Raw genomic sequence first — 22049 nt, forward strand, 5'->3', positions numbered from 1 at the left:
ACCTACAGTGTTTTATGAAGTGGAGGTGGAGGTTAGGAGCACACCAGGCTCGATTAAACTCAAAAGTCCTTTCTTACCCTGAAATAACATCACGATTCAACTAACTGACGGTTTCCTTCCTCTCCCTATCTCCCCCTCCCTCCCTCGCTCTCTCTGATCCTTCCCAATAAAATTTAAACATTTTCAGGTTCCTATCATCTGTAAATGAAAAAAAAAAAAAAATCCTAAAATTTCTTGACTTCAACCACCACTCACTCTCTCTTTGGCCTCCTCTTTAAAACAAGACTTCTCTAAAAACAGTATTCCTCTTCCTGCCCCCGCTTTCTCTCCTTTTACATCTTAACCTCCTCTGCTCTGTATCCACTCTCTGCCGTGAGCATTTCTCACTAAGATCACCAATGATCTTCATATTTGCTAAGTCCACGGGACGTTTTTAAAACTCAGATAAAATATACCATTTTAGCCTTTCTAATGTGTACAGTTCAGTAAATTTTAATATATTCATAATGCTGTGGTTTTTAGTATAGTCACAATTCACACCACTAATGCCAAACTATTTTTATCACCCCAGAAAGAAACTCTATACCCCCTTACAATAACTCATTCTCCACCTCCTCTCCCCCCTGCCCCCCACCCCCGCCACCCCTGGCAATCACTCATCTACTTTCTGTCTCTCTGGATTCACTGATTCTGAATCCAGGAAACATTCTATAAGCATCTTTTTATTTACTATGTCAGGAACAAGTACTTCCCACCTTTGAATAGTCTCTTCGTTGTTCCTGGATTTTGCTTCTACCTCTCTGAACACAACTCCTTCCCAAGCTCCTCTGCAAAGTCATCCTTCACCTCCCAGTGTCCTCAAGGTTCAGCTCCAGACTCAAATTTTTCACACTCCATACTCTCTCCTGAGACCAGGCTCCCTCAGACTCCCGTGTTCACCATCAACCCCAAGGTGGCTCCTTAAAACGCAGAATGCTGGGCCCCACCCGAGTTGAGATTCAATAGGTCTGGGACAGGGCCTGGGGATCTGCATTTCTAACTAGTTTCCGGGTGGTATCAATGCTGCTGATAAGAGGAACCACCTCGCTACACAATCGCATTTACGTAAGTTGCCTTCTATCTGGCAATGGCCCTCAAATTTATCTTTCCAGCACAAACTCCTTAACACTCCAAAGCAGTCTAGCCAACCACGTTCGTGATCTTTCCATGTGGGACCTTAAGGCATCTCAAATTCATTTAAGAAGAATCTCTTGACTCTGCCCCCACCCCAGACCAACAACAGTGATCTGGTCCTCCAGCCCTCCCTAAAGATGCAGCGTGCACAGTCACTCAAGCTAGAACCCAGCAGCCCTTCCATCTCTCTCATTCCCCTTATCCCAGTGCACTATGCCCCTCCTGAACATCTGAACACACGTGCTGCTCCCCAGGTCCACTGCCTCTCTCGGGGTGCCTCTCGCGCAGACTCCAAACCCCCCCCCCACATACACTCCTCGCCTTCCTAATCTGTCTTCTTCACTGCAGCCAGAGTGATATCTTTGAAAGGCAGGTCTGGCCCAGTCACTCTTCCGTTGTTACCCTTCACTGACTCCCCACTGCTCTCTCAAGGGAGGGTTCAAATCCCAAGAGGACACAAGGTCTGGGACAGGTGGCCCCCCTTGCCCCTCCGGCGCCCTCCTCACTCCGCGCTCCGGCACTCTGTGCCCTCCCCAAGCTCCTCACGGGGACCGCCTGCACCTCTGCTCCCTGGTCACATGTCCTCTGATGGCCTAGGTGACCAACTCAGCCTTCAGATCCCAGCTCAAAGATCACTTGTCTCGAGGAAAAGCCTCCAACCTCACCCTGGCTTTTTTCTTTATTTTATCATTGGACTTAACTACAGTTTGCCCTTCTGTCCTGGTGTACTTACTGGGCCCTCTGCCTCTCTCTCTAGTAGTCTCAGAGAAGATGGGGTCTATACATGTTCTTACTCGCTATACCGTCTCCTTAGTACCTAACGCAGTGCCCAACATGAAAGAGATAATAAATGTGTGTAAATAAATCTTCAAATTAAGTAAAGGAGCGTGGGAGATCATTCCAAGAGAATGTTCTACAGAATGTTCCATAATAGCCTATGGCCATTTTTGTTAACTCAAGAGCTAACACCTCAATGCTCACTAGCAAGAAAAGCTTTCTTTGCATTAACCCCGAATCCCTTCTGTCCCTTTAAGATCACGTCCTTCTGTTCTCTTTGCCAAAGAATACTAATTGAATAAAGCTAAAAGTAGTGATATTCAAAGCAGTTTTCTCTTCCTTTGTCAAGTGGTTTTAAACACCCTTTTCTTTTAATCCAGACACTTTAGAGAGGCATTATAGAATTTACAGGATTTAAATCACCACAGTAATGTGCTACAAAGTTTTATACTCCCCCAGTTTTTATTGCAGTTATGGTTCCCAATTGTTTATTTAACTCCTGGTTTGCTTCCTCATTCATCCATGCATTCATTTATATTTATTGAGCCAAGTAGTTACTGAGTGGAATAAGAGGGCGTGTATTTTTCCACCTCCCTCGTAAAGGACCACTGAAATCCCACAGATGTCAACTGAGGGAAAACGCACGTCCTATGCTGCCTGGGAAAACTACAGCTCTAACCCTTATCTGGCAGGACAGTTCTACCACGGATTGCATTACCCTCTTAAACAGGTAAACACAAGGCTGCTCTTCATTCAGGAGATAAGGTAATAACCCAAACACCTAGGATTTCTAATCATTCATCTCTGCTAAAGAATAAATCGTGTGTCTCTAACCCCCAATACAGAAGACTAACGTTACAGCCACCCGCTGTCTAGAGACGTCCAAATACAAATTTAGCAGAACCTCATGCTTGACCATCTAAATTCTATCCATCCCAGCAATTCTTTCTAAATGTGACTGCTGGCATAACACTCAACTGAGTCATAAAGCTCTTTGAAGTGATTATAAAAAAATTGCTGGCAGCCAATAACTATTTATTGAATGAAAAACTAAGTGTATGAATATTTTACTAGATAAAGCAGTTGAGATTTTTGTTTATTTTTATATTTTTACATTTATTTTGCAAAAAAGCAGTAGAAGAAAATTTAAATTTAAGAAAACTAGAATCACCATCCATAAATATAGACACAAAAAGAAAAGGCTTGATCTACTACTGTCCTAGAGCTACCTTTCTACAGGCTCTCAAGAGTCAACTGTTAGATATTCATAAATTTTGAGAGCCCAGATCAGCACTGGTGGAAATATTTATACCACAGAAGTCAGCAAATGCTCTTTACTTACAGAGCCAGTTACCAACCAACACTGCTTGAAACCTACGAATCTAAGAAATCTCTCAGAATGAAGCAACCTGGTAAATGTTAACAATGAGGAGATGAAACCAGAGATGAAAGGACATATTTACACCAAACAATAAGAAAGCACTTCTGGTAACGAAGTTGTTTGAAACAAACAAAAAGTGAAGAACAGAGTCACTGTGTTTACAGTGTGAAGACTACACTAAAGAATAAAAGAGCGCTCTAGTAAGTGGACTAAGAAATAAAAGAATGACTATAATCTACACACCTCTTGATTCTACGATTCACTGTAAATTCTGCGGGTAGCAAGTAATTAGGAGGTATGCAAGCTCTGCAGGGCAAAAGGACAGACAGGATCTCCAAGGTCATCTAAGCCCCGTTCCAAGCACTGAACTGAAACCCATCGGCACAAGCAGCGCAAACTCCCAGTCATGAGCTTCCTAAGGATGGAGAATGTTTTTTACATTGTATGCCCAGAGTCCAGTACAGTACTGGGCACATGACCATGTTGTAGCTGCTGAATGAATGAATGAATGAATGACTATTACCAGGAGACCATTCAACACAGGCCTGAACAACTCCAGTGGCTGGGACATGTCGAAGCAAAAATTACGTAAAACAATCTCTAATCATAAACGATGCCAATAAGGTAATCTAGATCACTGCTTTTCAATGGAAATGTAATGCAAGCCACAAAAAAGAGCCACGTATGTAATTTTAATTTTTTCATGACCATGTTAAAGTAAAAAGAAGTAAATGGTAAGTTTTAAAATATATTTTTGTTTAACCTATCTAAAATATTATTTCAGCATGTAACCAACATAATTATAAATAAGATAGTTTACTTTTTGTACTAAATTTTTAAAATCCAATGTGTATTTTATAGTCTTATAGTCTATTTCAGTTTGGACTAGTAGTGCTCAATAGTGCATGTAGGTAGTAGCTACTGTCCTAGACAGTTCAGCCCTAGACTAATCTGTATGGATCCCTGGGAATTAGACAATGCCCCCAAATGCTTTACACAATTGTCCAAAGTACCCCTGGCTTCCAGTCTTCAAACACATCCAGGACATATATGCACCAGCTCCACGGAGAAGAGTGAGCCACCTGTTGATCCTATCTAGACCTACAAAGCTATCCCCCAGTCATAAAAGAACGAAACCCAGTGGCTTCATGGGGCAGAGTGTGACCAGTACCTAACAAAAACACAGGACACAGAATCTCCTTTTCTCAGATTTGACATAAAGTCACGCACTAATCATTTTGCTCATCTAAAGAAACAGAGACACATGAAAATTCATTTCTCAGTCATGGCTTAAAAGACCATCTAAATCAGCAGAACAGAGTTTGTCTAGCACTAGAAATAGTAAGCATCAGAAAAACACACCAAGGGTTGTGCTCTGGCCCTTTTCATCAACACCTACATGCCCTCTATTTAACCGCACTAATCTTGCTTTACGGATAAAAATAACAGTAAACTGTCTTTGACACAATACTCAAAATAAGGGCTTCATATATGAGGCATTCAACAGAATCACTATGTTCATTAATGTAAGTGGTTGCAAACTTATTCCAAACCACCGTAATCAACTAAAGCGGGCTACCAGAAAACTGCTAAAAAGAGTACCAAAAATGTGGTACTTATCCTTCTACAGAAAGTTTCTACACTAATCTGAAACTGTAAAAACAGGAATAATAAAAAATAAGTACTCTGAGCCAATTTTCGCAGCTCAAACCAATGAAGGACTGCCATGTTAAAAAAAATTTTTTAATTAAAAAAAAAAAAAAAAAAAAAGGAGTTCCTTTCATGACTCAGTAGTTAAGGAACTGGACTAGGATCCATGAGGATGCAGGTTTGATCCATGGCCTCACTCAGTGGGTTAAGGATCTGGCGTTGCCGTGAGATGTGGTGTAGGTTGTAGACATGGCTCAGATCCTGCGTTGCTGTGGCTGTGGCATAGGCCGGCTGCTACAGCTCTGATTCAACCCCTGGCCTGAGAATTTCCATATGTTGCAGGTGTGGCCTTGGGGAAAAAAAAAAAAAAAAAAAAAAAGAATATTGGGTTGTGATAATCGTTGTACAACTATAAATGTAATATAAAATTCATTGAGTAATTAAAAAAAGAGAATCAAAATGAAAGAGGTTAAGAATTAAAAAAAAAAAAGAATAGATATAACTCACTTCCTTATGTGTATTTAGTGGGTCACAGAGACCTTGATAGTTGTTTGTGTTCTCAGATCCTGTACGGTGTTGCTTATTTATCACTTTAACAAGCAAACCGGATAGAGTCTGCTTTTCATGGTGGTCCCAATTACTCAGTGTGCCCCAGCTGCTGAGGAGAGATTCCACAGTTTGGACTGGATAAATCACCTAGTTCCTTCTATTTTCAAGATTCAGGAAACTGGCCCATCCTCACTATTCAAAACAAATGCATATACTTTCCTATCATATCAAGCATGAAAAGCAAAGGTTTATTAAAGATCCATGGGGACAGAAGTGACCCCAAAGATCAACACTGAGAAGCAGGGAGGTAAGTCATCATAAAGAAAAGTTGAGAATGAAAGGAGAGTCTTAAAAGACTGTAAAATAAATTTTGTTTCTACATTTTTGATATGGGGGGCCGCAGGGCGAGGACATGGTGAAGAGAACTTTCCCTTTGAAGTACAAGTTAATTGCTAAATAAACTTTGACAAAATTCACAGTATTATATTTAAGCTAATAAATGTCTGGCTCAACATTTTATGTAAAGAGATGTATTTTACAATGGCATCTAACATCTACCAGCACATGTTTACTTCGCTTCAGAAGGAAGAAAGCAGCCTATGCCAAGTTCTAAGTGGCTGACCCCTTTGAGCCTTTGTTAAGAGACCTACAAGTTCGGGCATGCCCAGATGAGAGTTCCCATTAAGACCTAGCTCAGCGACTGGGATATCACTAGGGGTCATCCCCAAAACACAACAAGCCCATCCCTGAACACAAACAGTATGGGTTCATTTTGATGACCAATGTCATTAAAGGATTGCCAGGGGGAGGTGTGTGGGTCCTCTGTTAAGTAAGGTTTTCTGGCCTCAAGTCTGCTTTAAAAGAAAACTTGCTCTTCCTGTTCATATTAGCGAAAATACCATGATTTGATAAGCCATCTACTTGTAAAACTCTCAGGAAAGAGCAAAAAAACAGTTCCACAAATGGCAGCATATTCTTCTAATCCCAAGAGATCTATTTTGTTCCACACAGGAGTGGATCAGGAAATGTGCCCTGGAATTTCAGAAAACCAGTGCTGCTTTCTGCTGGATGTTGATGGAAACAGGGCAGGGGGTGGGGGTGTCAGGATGAAGTTCTTTGGAAAATTCTGAGTTAAACAAAGTTAAACAGGTTACTTTATTACTCAGAACCATTCAGAATCTTTAAAATGGGAATGTGCTCCAGGATGGAGCGTTCTAAACTTATGGCCCTTGAATCTTTTTTTATTTTATTTTCTTAGCTGAGGCAGGTCTTATAGAGGAGCAGTTCGTGACCTTGGTAGGATAGAGAAACCATGAAGGTAGTTTTTAAGAATCCCAACCCCTGGATTCCTCCCTAGGACATCAGAATTTCTGGGAGTAGAACCCAGGCATCAATGGCTTTTATTTATTTATTTATTTTTGCCTTTTGGGCTGAACCTGCAGCATATGGAGGCTCCCAGTCTATCGGAGCTACAGCTGCCAGCCTACGCCACAGCCACAACTCAGGATCTGAGCTGTGTCTGCGACCTACACCACAGCTCATGGCAGTACTGGATCCTTAACCCACTGAGCAAGGCCAGGGGACGAACCCACAGTCTCATGGTTCCTAGTCAGATTCATTTCTGCTGTGCCATGACAGGAACTCCTCAATATTTTTTTTAAGTTTCCCATACTTTCTAAAACCAAATATGAGAACCCATATACGTTTGGGTAACAGTGACCTATAAGTCATGGACCTATAAGCCTCTTCTCCAAGCTAAAATAAAACAGGCACACAAAATATGTTCTTGGACCTATCCAGGAAGAGAAGGAAGGAAGGAAGGAAGGAAGGAAGCAAGCAAGCGAGAAGGGAGGGAAGGAGGGAGGAAGGAAGGCAGGAAAGAAAAGCAGGCAGGAAGAAGGGAAGGGAGGGAGGGAGGAAGGAAGGAAGGGGAAAGAAAACACAGGAAACTAACAACTGGTAGGACATTCAAGCAGCTTTACTGCACTGGCTGTCAGCACAGCACCCTACATCAACCTCACCTTTGCACCTAGTCCCTACTTTTCAAGTCATGCTTTCTGTATATGTCTTCCAAACTGGGCTCTTAGATGTTATTTATGGTCAGTATAGCTGTATTCCCCATTTAATTTTATATATCAGAGAAAGACTGGGTTTTGGCAGATTTATGAATCATTAATATCAAAAAAAGTTACCAAGCTAATACATATGTTCCCGTAAACAAAGAAGTAGGTGCTAAGTGAATTTAAAAGCCCAAAAAGTCGAGTTGTGCAACTTAGATGAGCTACCTTCTCAATGTTCTGTGAGATTTAGAGAGTTTCACAGACATTGTTTTATAAATATCCAAAAGCGTAGATGTGAAAACCACTGCCAATGACTGCCAAGAAAATAATCTAGGAATTCCACTGAAGGTTGGTGGTCTTACGGGGCTTAGACAGGCTGCAGTTAATAAATGGCTTTGCAGAAGGTTCGGTCAGCAGTACAGACTATACATTTGGTGGTACATGACTGAAAGGAAGAGAACCTAAAAAGATTCAACCAGGCTTCCAATTCAAACTCTATCACTGACCCAGAACTGAAGAGCCCTTTGTTCTCTTGAAGGCCAACTGCCAAGCCTACAGTAAAGACAGATGGACTCAAAGAATTACAATAGGTGAAACACACCCTTTTCCTTGAGTTTTGAGCTGAAGTCACTCTTGATAAATACACTGGCTATCCCTAGTGCAAGTGAAAAGTATAGTTTCTACACAACTGCTTTACAATTCAATAGAACCCCCTAAAACCGACTTGCAGATGGTAACATCACAACAAATATTCTTTATGGGTCACACCAAGCCAGAAATAATAATTGTCACCAAAGTCCACTAGACTTAATGTAATCATGAGCAGGCAGGAAGTGGGGGTGCGGGTGGGGGGTGGAGTAAGTAGGTGAAGATGGTCAAAAGGCACCATCCTTCAGTTGGAAGATAAGTCCTGAGGTGTGATGGACAGCGCCGTGACTAGAGTTAACCCTGCTGAATGGCACGTGTGAAAGTTGCTGAGAGAGTAAATCACCAAAGTACTCATCGTAAGAAAAAACACTGTACCCACATGAGGTGATGAATGTTAACTAAACTTACTGTGGTAATCATTTCACGATAGAGCAACGTCAAATCATGAAACTACACACCTTTTCATAGTGTTGTGTGTCAAGTATACCTGAATAAAACTGGAGGAATAAAAAGAATAAACAATAAAGCTACTCACATCTTTTCTTTTTAATTTGCTTCATCTTTGGAGAATTTTTAACTAGGTTAATAGAAAGATATAATTTAAAAATTTTAAGTCCAAACAGAAAAACTGATCAGATAGTCCTTTTGGTTATAATAACCTATCTACACTGCAAACATATTATTTATTTTATTTTATTTTTGTCTTTTTAGGGCCACATTGGCAGCATATGGAGGTTCCCAGGCTAGGGGTCAACAGCAACACTGAATCCTTAACCCACTGAACGGGGCCAGGGATCAAACCTTTGTCCTCATGGATACTAGTCAGGTTAGTTTCTGCTGAGCCACAACAGGAACTCCCAAACGTCATGTTATAAAGTATCCTACCTAACCTACTATTATAAAAAAACAACTTACGCCATCCAAATGAAAAATTACAGCACCTCAAATCAGCACCTGGAGTGTTAGTCTCCATTTTTCATCCTAATGTGAAAGGCATTCACAGGGCCTACCCCTAACACCTCCTCCAACCCTCGGTTCCGACATTACACCTCCTTCGTCAATGTTCCCATGCAACCTACCTCCTAACTCTAATGAGACACCACAATTGTTTGACACACCTCCTCATGCAAACCATACACTGAGTCCCCTGGAGCAGGTACCTAGTGGTCCTAACAAACTTTGGACCTGTAAGACTATCGCAATGGCTGGCACTGAAATTGTCTCTGTAGCCAAACTAGAGAAAGCGAGTCGTATTCTCCAAAGAGCTTGTGGTTTTTTTGCTTTTTGTTTTTTGGGTTTGTTTTTTTATTTTGTCTTTTTAGGGCTGCACCCGTGGAGATTCCCAGGCTAGGGGTTGAATCGGCCAACACCACAACACTGGATCCTTAACCTACTGAGCGAGGCCAGGGATCAAACTAGCATCCTCATGGTTCCACTGAACCAGGACAGGAACTCCAGTGTCTTTCTAATAAAAGGGTTTTAGGTGTTTTAATTTAAATAACGCTGTTCTTTAAGACTTACTGATTTAACAAACATTCTTTGCAGCAGTCTCTTCTGTCCAGACTTTGCTCATTTTTCTAGAGAGGCTTGGCAGGTCCTGTGCCTGTAATTTCCCATTACATTTGTGTATCGGGTTTTGTTCATGCCCCATTACCTTTGCTACATGTAGCATTAAAACACATATCTTATATTGTAATTATTTGTTTGCATGGCTGACTCCCCACCAAGTATGGCTGACTCTTCTCTCAAGGACCGAGAGCGGGCCTTTTCCATCTTGTTTGTGTGCCAGGGAATACATATGTTAATTTATTGCTTTTTCTGTGCCAGTCATTGTGATAGGACTATGGGCTAGACAGATATAATCAAGGATGGAAGAGAAAGCTTTCACTATAAAATTTCTTATATGTTTTTAAAATATTGAACCAGGTTAATGTATTTGTATTTTCAAACGTTTAAATAAAAACAATTTGAAAAACAGGCTACAATTATAACAATTATGATTTAATTCCATGTTAAGTAGGAATAATTTTCTTACTGTCTTTTCTTACATTTCAATCTTAATTCTTCAAAAAAATTCTAGTTCTCAGGACACAAATTAATTACCTACCACATAGAAGTTAAAATATAATTATGCTAAAGGAAGAATTCATTCTTTCCTCCTCCAATATCTTCACCTAAAACAACTAAGGATAGGAGGGCCCATCTGGCTTATGAAACAAATACATCTCCCAGGACTTCTAAGTGAATAATAATCACAAACATAGAAATTAATATATTTTTCCACTTAAAATATTTGAATAGCTACATTGTCCCTTGGGCCTACTGACTGGAATTATAATTTTACAAATGTTACATCATTACATGATGGAAGACAGCATGAGAAAAAAGCGTGTGTGTGTGAGACTGGGTCACTATGCTGTACAGTAGAAATTGGCACAACACTATAAATCAATTAGACTTTAATTTTTTAAAAAATACAATTTCCAGGTGCACGTATTGTTCACAAAATAACAGCAAGAAATTGTAAACATTTTTTCTGCTTTAAAATGCAAATTGAATGAGGCCTCACTGTCTCGAGGAAAAGTGCACCTATGACCCCCTCGCAGTCCTGGCCGCACCACCCCTCCTGCCCCAACACGGAGACTGTGCTCCCACCGCAGAGGGCAGGGCGGCTGAAGCCGTCTCAGACACAGCCCCTCCAGGGGGTTCCACCGGGGCACACCCATGCCTAATCGGTCCTCCTCCACTCTCTACCTGCCAAACCCTTTAAAAATTCAGTTCAAGTGAGTCTCATACTTTCTCACACGTCCATCAGAATTCATCTTTCATTCTATTTTTCTACAGCCCAACTTTTTGACAATGAATTAGGTGACTATAAAGCTATCTGCCCCTACTAGAATGTGTGATCACTAGCAGAAATGCTTCCTATTCATATTTATATCCCTGTGGATAATCCTTATTTCTTATTAAAAATAGTACTAACAATAAGAAAACCAGAATCTAGGTAGTGCATAGGCACAGTGATAAATGCATTAACTCATTTTATCCTCCGGAAAGCCCTAAGCCATTTTACAGAAAAGGAAACCGAGACTCAGAGGCGGTAAGTAATTTGCCCAAGTTACACACACCTCCTTACTACACACAGAAAAGAGCACAGCCAACCTCTGAACCCAGGAAGTGTCTCGGCCACCAAAGCATATGCTCTTAACCACTTTGCTGAGAATTTAGGAAGTGATTCATATCACCCTTATTACTGCAGTGCACTGCCTGCTCGTGTCCCCCCAAAATCCAATACTGAAAGTCTAAGCCCCAGTGGGACGGTATTAGGAGGTGGGGGCTTGGGAAGTAATTGGGTCATGAAGGTAGAGCCCTCATGAATGGGATCAGTGCCCTTAAAAGAGAAACCCCAGGAGTTCCTGTTGTGGCGCAGCGGAAGCGAATCTGACTAGTATCCATGAGAATGCAGGTTCAATCCCTGGCCTCCCTCAGTGGGTTAAGGATCTGGCATTGCTGTGAGCTGTGGTGTAGGTCGTAGGTGCGTCTTGGATTCTGCATTGCTGTGGCTCTGGCGTAGGTCGGAGGCTACAGCTCTGATTAGACCCCTAGCCTAGGAACCTCCATATGCCGCAGGTGGGGCCCTAAAAAGAGAGAGAGAGAGAGAGAGAGAGAGAGAGGAGAGAGAGGAGAGAGAGGAGAGAGAGGAGAGAGGGAGAGAGAGGAGAGAGAGGAGAGAGAGGAGAGAGAGGAGAGAGAGAGGGAGAGAGGGAGAGAGAGAGAGAGAGAGAAAGGAAAGGAAGGAAGGAAGGAAGGAAAAGAAGGAAAGAAAGAAGGAAAGAAAGAAGAAAGAAAGAAAGAAAGAAAGAAAGAAAGAAAGAAAGAAAGAAAGAAAGAAAGAAAGAAAGAAAGAAAGAAAAGGAAGGAAAGGAAGGAAAAGAAGGAAAGAAAGAAGAAAGAGAGAAAGAAAGAAAAAGAAAGAAAGAAAGAGAAAAGAAAGCCCAGAGAGTTTTTCTGCCCTCTTTGCACCACGTGAGGAGTAAGCAGAGAAATAGGCAGTCTGAAGCCCCGAAGTGGGCTCTCACCAGAACTCGACCGGGCTGCCACCTGACCCAGCCTCCAGAACTGGGAGAAATAAGTTTCTGTTGTTTACAATCCACTCAGTCTATGATTCTTTGTTTTAAAAGCCCAGACGACTAGTACAGTTACCCTTTTCCAAAAAACAGAATTGTATTGTACGAAGGGCTTTTGAATTACAGAAGCCATTAGAAGAGGAAGTGGGGAAAAAAAGCTTTTCTTCACTGTGAAAATGTTCTTCTATGTAATGTCACCTTTTATATGCCCTTTAATGGTTAATTAGCTCATCCTCTAAGTTGCAAGGGGATATTTCCTTTTTTTTTTTCCTTCTTCCCAGCCGCACCTGCGGCATATGGAAATTCTCAAGCTAGCGGTCAACACGGAAGCCACAGCAATGTGGGATCCTGGCCACATCTGTGACTTAGGCTGCAAGCTTGTGGCAATTCCAGATCCGTAACCCACTGATCGAGGCCAGGGATAGAACCCACATCCTCCCAGATACTATGTCGGGTTCTTAACCCCCTGAGCCACAGCGGGAACTCCCATATTGGGGATATTTTCCTCTTGCCGCCCCAATTCCTATACTCCCCTCCCTGCCTCCTCTGAGAAAACCAGGCACACTGTGGTCGCCCCGCCCTCCTCCTCGCCTTGACACCCACCCTGTGCCTAATAACACTCCCTTCCTGTGGCCTGAGACTCAGAGGTGGCAATCCCTTAGATCTCAGGGGACATAGTCTTAATTTATTCATTAAAATATTTAAGAAAAGCACTTTTTAAGGTCAGGCCCTGCCCTCCGTGAGTCTACAGGATAGTAACAAAAACAAAGAGGGGTCCACAATCTTTCCTGTTCCTTTCTTTCATTATTGTTGCTCATTATGATATTAGGAACAATAATAAGCAATCTGCATGCTTGTAGATTTGGATACACAAATAAGCAAAACGGCAAAAATACTAGAATCATTCACAATTCTTCCCGGGAGAGACCGCTGTGGGAGTTTTGATGGATGCTCCCTTCTATTTTTTAAACAAGCTCAAGTTTTCCTGAAATTTTTAAGACATCTTCTTCAGGTGAAATAGTCTTTTCCAGCACTTTAATGAGAGACAGGCTTCCTCAGCTTGGAAGCTAGATTTGTCTGCTCAGCGGGTGATTTAGGGTCCCGGCTGCTTCTGGGAAGGTACTTTGAGGGTCTTACTATATATTCCCACCCCTGACATTTGCTCAGAGCTCAATCAACACTCACAAAATGAAAGAATGAATGGATGAATTGTAGATGTAGATAACTCATTTTGACATGGTTATTGGGTCGTAAATCAGGCACTGTTTGTGCTTAAACTATCAAGATATAGAAAGAATGCAAGGGAAAAAGTTAATTCCTAAAAAGGGAAAGCTATTTTACACTTACTAGATGGGAGAAGGGGTCTCCACCAAAACGAAATAAGAAAAACTACCGTCTCATTTCATTCTATAAAACATCATGGGCACAATCTTAGTATAATTAAAAAACACAAGACTCCAACTTTGAAGTAGCAAGCTGTCTAGCCGAGTACTATAGCTCAAGTCTCATAAGCAGTTATACCTGAATGGAAGATAGGGGGGGTTTGAGCCAGAAAGGAGTGCTCTGTAGGCTTCTTCTGGTGTCTTCTTTAAATAGATTACCTAAGACAAATAAATAGCAACATTTAGAACACCACCAAAGAATGGCACAAAACTAATTTACTCACCATGTTTGCACTTCCCCTTCTTCACCGTGAAAGTGACAAGTGTCATGGTGATAATGCTGATCTTTAGACAGTGAGCGAGCTGCCAAAATTTCCTTTTTAGCTTGACGCTGAACAGCAGCCTTCAGCTTAGGGTGCGTAAGAGCTTAAAGACAGAGGGCAGAGCCATAAAGGGGCCATCCAGGGCTGTTTCCACAAGGCACACTGAACAGGTGCGACGGTGGGGCTACCCTTTTGGAAGCAGAGCAATTGTAACCCCATCACTGAACACTGTGTTCACCAAAGACCAGCACAGGACCCCCATCCCTCGCAGAAGATCTGCTGTGAGGTCATTTAGTTCCTGGTGACTTCTGAAAGACATCTCAGGGAGCGGTACCCACTGGAGATCTACAGAGTTCTCTGTCTGCTCTGAGGAAGGCCCACGTTGCCCTCTAAACAATCAATAAAATCACAAGAAATGGAGGCAAAAGCATGCAGGTAAGACCACTGGGGAACATGTTGGCTTGCCTCTTGAGGTCAAAGACAGTTAAATCCCTCCAGTCCAGCTAGATAAACTAATCTTAAATAAAACAAAAAGGACGGAGTTCCCGTCGTGGCTCAGTGGTTAACGAATCCGACCAGGAACCATGAGGTTGCAGGTTTGATCCCTGGCCTTGCTCAGTGGGTTAAGGATCCGGCGTTGCCGTGAGCTGTGGTGTAGGTCGCAGACGTGGCTCGGATCCCACATTGCTGTGGCTCTGGCATAGACTGGCAGCTACAGCTCTGATTAGAACCTCGCCCCACCCCCCCCAGCCTGGGAACCTCCATATGCCGCAGGTGCGGCCCTAAAAAGACAAAAGACAAAAAAATAAATAAAATAAGTAAAACAAAAAGGAGCTCTTAAGTCGAGTAAACAACTTCCATTTAATCAATGTACTGACCATTTAGCAGGTGCCAGGCTCTGTACCAGGCACTCTGTAGAATGTACATTGTTGTGGAACAAAAACAATAATTAACCAAAATAAACACAGTTTAAGTGTGGAAAGGAAACAGTCCTAGAAAGAGAAGAGACTTACTTAATACCTTGACATAGGCAGGGAGGGGTGTCTGGGAGATATGCAAGAGGAGAGCCACGGGAGCAGCTAAGGGAACGGGGGAACGGGGACCAGGGTGCTTGAGGGGGAAGAGCTGGGTGGTCAGACGGAGGAGGTGAGAGCGGCTACGGCTGGGGGAGGAAGGGAAAGGCAGGGAGTGGTCAGAGGGTGACGAGCACTGCACACCAGGAGGAGGATTGGGGTTTATTCCAAGTACAATTTAATATTTTAATTCTCAAACAAGACCACTCATCCTTTTCCTCTATAGTTTGGATCAAATGTGACCCCTAAAATCCTCTCCACCTGGAATTAATAACACTATTTCCTTAATAGGTTCTATCAGCAAACGCTGTGCACTTCAATATGGAATGACTGGCCACAGGGACCTGCTGTATAGCACAGAGATCTCTACCCAATATTCTGTGATAATTTATGTGGGAAAAGAATCTGAAAGAGAAGGGATATGTGTATACGTATGACTGAATCACTTTGTTGTGTATAGCAGAAATTATCACACCCTTGTAAATCAACTATACTTCAATAAAACTTAAAAAAAAAAAAGCCCCCAAAAAACCACCTATTTACTTCAACAAGAAGAATGGCTGAGTCCCGATTCTTTAAAAGTAGGGTTTTCTTCTCTACTTACAAAGTTTCTTGGAGTTTAAGCTGTTCCACTAGCAATATATTACATGTATTTATTTATTAATAATTTTGGTTCTAGAAAACACCTCAATTCTCTAAAGAAAGCAAACTAAAATAAATACATAAAAAATACTTCTAACTTTAATAAGAAAGCTCCATATTCCTATGATGAGTAAACATGAAGGTCTGATAAAGCACACACCAAACAAAGCAAATTGAATATGAAACAAAACCAGCACAGAAAACAAAACCATGGTAAAAGAACGATCGGGTCATGGGGCACAGATTCCACCAACAGAGAACCACATTTGAGTCGCAGCTCAAATGATTACCAAAATCCACTTAAACCAACCCAGCTATAAAGACCATTTTCAGTAACCAATATTCAAACAGGGCTTTGTTGTTCCTGCTGGATAGGTTGTATAATAGTCTCGACAAGAGTCAGTTTTAATGCAGTGATGTTTCAAGCCTAAAGATGCAGCAGTGGTTGAAAGCTGACTACGGCTGCAAAAAGAGAAAGCTGCTTGTAGAAGCCCCCTGTGTTTGGATTAGATAATGAAAGCTTCTCCAACCACCTCTGAAAAGCAAAAATACACTTCCCTCCTCAGCAGCCATTACATCAATTCCCTTTAATTTTGAGGCAGTTATTCTGTGGGAGGGAGGCAACAGCCCACATGAAAGACTTCTTCAGACTGGCTACCCCACCGAGTTTGGCTTCTTATCTTACCTGCATGACTTAGCACACATGACCCGTGTTCTCACACTGTAAGATGAGTCTTTGTTTTTATTTTTATCCCAGTGGTTAAATTATTAATAAGAGCAAAGTGAAACCCAACAGAGGCCATCAAAATTCCAGGAAGATTCCAGAGGCAGGTAAATGCAATGTCCTTTTATAACCTGACGACTCAGGAGAGCAGTGAAATGTTCTAATAATTGATCCGGCACACTGGGGTCATTAAAATACCAAATTCCATTTTTTCGGGAGGAAAAAACATCATGGATTCTTACGTCAAATCTTAGATATGCCTTCTAAAAAGATACAGAGAGACAGAGGAGGCCGATCAAAGCTCAGAAAGAGAATATTTTTATTAAGCCTTTGCTGTTGAGGAACCCAAAGCTCAGAAAGGCAGGGAGCTTCCCAAACGTGCACTGCAGCTCTGTGATGAAGTGAGAATTCAAACACAGATCTGATTCCAAAGCCCACAGTAATTCCATACATCACATCTGCTTGAAAATATAGATGCAGGCCATGGGAACAGAATCGGGGCTGGGGGCTGGAGAAATGGTTCCTACTCTTCCAATTTTCTAAATCCCATTACCCTGGACTTTTAAAATTAGATGACTTCAAACTGTTAACGTTTAGTTGTGTCTAAGAAATAGGGCTGGGGGAACATTAGAGAGGGGTGGGGGGTGAAGGACTCTATATTTTCCACTATCTCCACATTTCTTGTATTTTATACTAATGTGTATTAACTCGTTTTTGAAATGTGGAGTAATTAAATGAGTTATGAAACGTTAAATGTACTCTTTCTAAAAATAAAATCTATAATTAATCAAAAATTTGTTCCTGGAGTTCCCATCGTGGCTCAGAGGTTAATGAATCCGACTAGGAACCATGAGGTTGCGGGTTCAATCCCTGCCCTTGCTCAGTGGGTTGAGGACCCGGCGTTGCTGTGGTGTAGGCCGGTGGCTACAGCTCTGATTCAACCCCTAGCCTGGGAACCTCCATATGCCGTGGGAGCGGCCCAAGAAATGGCAAAAAGACAAAAAAAAAAATTGTTCCTAGATATTCTAATATTTCTAAAAACATTTTCTGAATAAAACTAATTTCAAAGCATCTTCTAATATCCTGATTTTCCTCTTCTGTCTCTCAGGAAAAAATTAGTATACTGTCTACTCTTCTTGTAAACCCAAACCAGAAGAATCTTCCCCAAGTTTTGATTGATAAAATTTAACAAAAGCCCTCTGGATAGTGCTTGGTTTGCCATGCCAACTCACTCAAATTTATGAGTATACATGTTGCTTTATAAAAGTGCCCTACTCTTTGGCAGAAATTCCTGGAAAGCTTCTCAATAGAATAGCATTTGACTAAAAGTTCTTACTTTTAACTAACTAGGAGTCAACCAATTAAAGTGATTTTTTTTTCTGCTTAATTAATTTGGATGCCAGGTTATGTCCTTTGATCAAGGACCCAAATAACTCTTTTAATTTTTAATGAAAGATTCTTAAAAAGTCAACATTCTAAATATATATAACCAGTAGTTACGAGGTTTTTATTTAACAGCTAATTAAAATTAAAGCACTATAAGCCAGTATAACATACATTATTTATCAATAAGCCAGTGTTTCCCAAACTTCACTTAATCATGCACCAACTTTCTCAACTTCCGCCGCCACAGGCAGTACCATGTATTACCATTTTTCTTTAAACAGACATATTCTTTTATCTTAAATTAATTTCTTCTTAAGTGTTTTATATCATTGCTATAAATGGAAAACCAGTATCATTTGCCATAGAATCTACACATGAATGAACTTTTTTGGCTGCACCTGTGGCATGCTGAAGTACCTGGGCCAGGGATCAAATCCACACCACAGCACTTACAATGCTCAATCCTTAACCCACTGAGCCAGGAGAGATCTCCAACAGTTTGGGAAACATTGGCCTATTGATGAATAATATATGTTATACCAGCTTATAGTACTTTAATTTCAATTAGCTGTTAAATTTTAAAATACTTTTTTCTTTTTTGGTCTTTTTAGGGCCCCACTCCCAGCATATGGGGGTTCCCAGGCTAGGGGTTAAATCAGAGCTGCAGCTGCTAGCCTACACCACTGCCACAGCAACCCAGGATCCAAGGTGAGTCTATGACCTACAGCACAGCTCATGGCAACACCAGATCCTTAACCCACTGAACAAGACCAGGGATTGAACCTGCTTCCTCATGGATACTAGTCAGCTTTGTTAACCACTAAGCCACAATGGGAACTCCTAAAAGTACATCTTAAGAGTTGTAAAATTGTAAAACATTTGTGCAGATTAATTGCCTATGTAAGTACTGTCTCATTTCTGGGCTCTCTATTCTTTTCTATTGATCTATGTGTCTGTTTTTGTGCCAGTGCCATACTATTTTGATGGCTATAGCTTTGAAGTATAGTTTTAAATCAGGGAGCATGATACCTCTGTGTTCTTTTTTCTCAAGATTGTTTTGGCTATTTGTTACCTTTGTGTTTCCGTACATATTTTAGAATTATTGGCTCTAGTTCTGTGAAAAATGCCATTAGGCAATTAACCTACGACAAAGAAGTTAAGAATATGTAAATGTGGAAAAAACAGCCTCTTCAATACATGGTGTTGAAAAAATTGGACAGCTACATACAAAAGAATCATATTGGACTACTCTCTCAAAACATACACAAATATAAATTCAAAATGGATTAAAGACTTAAATGTAAGACTTGAAACCATTACACATCTAGAAGAAAATATGTCTCTTTGACATCAGTCTTTTGATATATTATTTTGGATATGTCTCCTTAGGCAAGGGAAACAAAAGCAAAAATAAATGGTACTACATTAAACTAAAAATCTTTTCACAGTGAAGGATACTATCAGAAAAACAAAAAAGGCCACCTGCTGAATGGGAGAAGGTATTTGTAAATGATATATACGATAAGAGGTAATATACAAAGAACTCATACAACTCAACATCAAAAAAATAAACAACACAGTAAAAAATGAGCAGAGAATCTGAATAGATATTCTTCAAAAGAAGACATACAGATGGCCAATAGTCACATGAAAAGATGCCCAACACTGGTAATCAGGGAAATGCAAATCAAAACCACAGTGGGATAACACCTCACATTTGTCAGAATAGCTATTATCAAAAAGACAACAAATAACAAATGGAGAAAACAAAACTCTCCTGCACTGTTGGTGGGAATGTAAACTGGCACAGCTACTATGGAACACAGTCTGGAGATTCCTCAAATTAAAAATAGAACTATTATATGATCCAGCAATTCCACCCCTGGGTATTTATTCAAAGAAAACAAAAACAGTAATTTGAAAAGATATACACACGCCTATGTTCACTGCAGCATTATTTACAACCCAAGTGCCCATCAACAGATAAATGGGTAAAGAAGATGTGGTATAATATCTACAATGGAATATTACTCGATCATAAAAAAGAATGAAACCTTGCCATTTGCAACAACGCGAATGGGTCTCTTATGCTAAGTGAAATATTCAGAGAAAGACAAATACTGTATGATTTTACTTATACATAGAATCTAAAAAACAAAACAAACTGACAAACAACAAAACAGAGATATATAGAGAGAGAACAGGTGGTTGCAGGAGGTAAGGGGAGGAAAGAAATAGGTAAGGGAAATTAAGAGGTACAAACTTTCAGTTGCAAAATAAATGAGTTATGGGTATGAATGACACACAGTGTGGGGAACACAGTCAATACTTATATAGTATCTTTAAATGGCATGTCACAACTAGGTGTACCATGGTGATCATTTCAAAATGTATAGAGATACCAAATCACTATGTTGTGTAACAGGAACTAACATAGTATTGTTAGTTCATGGTAGTTCATTATATGTCAAAAACAAACAAATACATTCATAGAAAACGAGATCATATTTGTGGTTACTGGTGGGAACTGGATGAAGGCAGTCCAAAGGGACAAACTTCCAGCTGTAAGATAAATAAGCCCTAGAGATGTAAAGTACAACAAAATAAATATAATTAGCACTGTGGTGTGCTATATATGAAAGCTGTTAGGGGAGTAAAGCCTAAGACTTGTCAACACAAAAATTTTTTCTATTTCTTTAATTTTGTATCTATACGAGATGATGGATGTTCACTAAACTTACAGTGATAATCATTTCAAGACGTATGTAGGTCAAATCATTGTCAGACACCCTGAACTTATACAATGCTGTGTGTCAACTATATCTCAATAAAACTGGAAGAAAAAAGTAAAATAAAACAAAATAAAACCTTTGCGCACTACCACACACAGAAACAACGCAACAAATATGAAGTTTGGACTAATTTGACAAAACAGTAGATCAACCTGGTAAATTAAATAAAATCTTCATAGACTTAATCTGCAAATACTTCTAAATCATTTCTTTTTTTTTTTTTTTTTTTTTTTTTTTTGTCTTTTTGCCTTTTCTAGGGCCGATCCCACGGCATACAGAGGTTCCCAGGCTTGGAGTTGAATAGGAGCTGTAGCCGCCGGCCTAGGCCAGAGCCACAGCAACGCGGGATCTGAGCCACGTCTGCAACCCACACCACAGCTCACGGCAACGCGGGATCGTTAACCCGCTGAGCAAGGGCAGGGACCGAACCCTCAACCTCATGGTTCCTGGTCAGATTCGTTAACCACTGTGCCACAACGGGAATTCGCTAAAGCATTTCTTTCAACTCAATCCTACGGTCATTAAATCTTAAAGCCTGTCAAAAAACAACATGTGAATTTCAGGAGGAGTTTGGAACTTACAACTATTTCTCTACTCAGATCATTTCATCGCTCTGATACACAAGGGAGGACTCTTTAAACAACAAATGGCTTAATATAGAGTCTAAGCCAGACTCTGAGTTATGACTTTGCTAATGGCCTTTCCCTGGGGACATCTGCCTCAGATCCTATGAGATTTTTAGCTTTGTTCTTAGGTGTTATTCTTTTCCCCAAAAAGCCTGATGGCAAAGGGCAACACCTCCCCCCACATACCCATAATATATTTTTTAATGAAACCTGAGCCTCTGTGTCAATTATATTTATGTTTTGTGATCTGGAAAGTGAAAATACTCTTGAAGATTCAATTTGGCCATCTGAGAAAGGATTCTTCAATTGTGGCTTTTGATTTCCTGTTATTTAATATTTTACTTGTTTATAAAAGAGGAAGCAAAGGCTGATAGCAGCCTTTCAGGTATTGCCACAGAAACACTGATACGATAGCTGTGAAATTAGCATTCCAACCATTTCTGAGTCAAACTTCTCCAAAATAAAAGTTTCCAGAAAACAGAGGCAACAACTTGAAAACAGTCTAGAAGCACTAAGATTTGCTGAATACAGAAGACTGGCAGCAAAAAGGACAGCCTCTCCTTAAAGGTTTCAGGCAACTAGGTTCAGCACACATGAAGTACTAAGCGTGGGCATTACAAAGATGTCCTCATGATGTGTGATTTGGGTTCTAGCCCGCTAATTAGCAGTCATGCTTGGACCACTCTCCCAGCCCCATTAACTTCAAATTATAACACTTGCGAGACAGCACTTGAGG

The 22049-nt window shown here is 40.7% G+C and overlaps 1 protein-coding gene across 21 annotated transcripts in view; it reads right to left on the bottom strand.

Moving 5' to 3' along the window:
- CDC14A (cell division cycle 14A) overlaps positions 1–22049 on the bottom strand; it is a 168720-nt gene that overhangs the window by 92525 nt on the left and 54146 nt on the right. For 16 of the 21 annotated variants that reach the window (XR_002343573.1, XR_002343572.1, XM_021090137.1 and 13 more), the window contains one exon: positions 13887–13966. The exons of the other annotated variants lie outside the window; for them this stretch is intronic. Coding sequence is in view for 13 of the 16 variants with exons in the window: in XM_021090137.1 (XP_020945796.1) it covers positions 13887–13966 (80 nt within the window). In the remaining 3 variants the exon portion in view is untranslated. The remainder of the gene's footprint in view (positions 1–13886; positions 13967–22049) is intronic. 21 annotated transcript variants of the gene reach the window in all.

The sequence above is a fragment of the Sus scrofa genome, chromosome 4, assembly GCF_000003025.6.
Source record: "Sus scrofa isolate TJ Tabasco breed Duroc chromosome 4, Sscrofa11.1, whole genome shotgun sequence".
In the NCBI taxonomy this organism is placed as follows: domain Eukaryota; kingdom Metazoa; phylum Chordata; class Mammalia; order Artiodactyla; family Suidae; genus Sus; species Sus scrofa.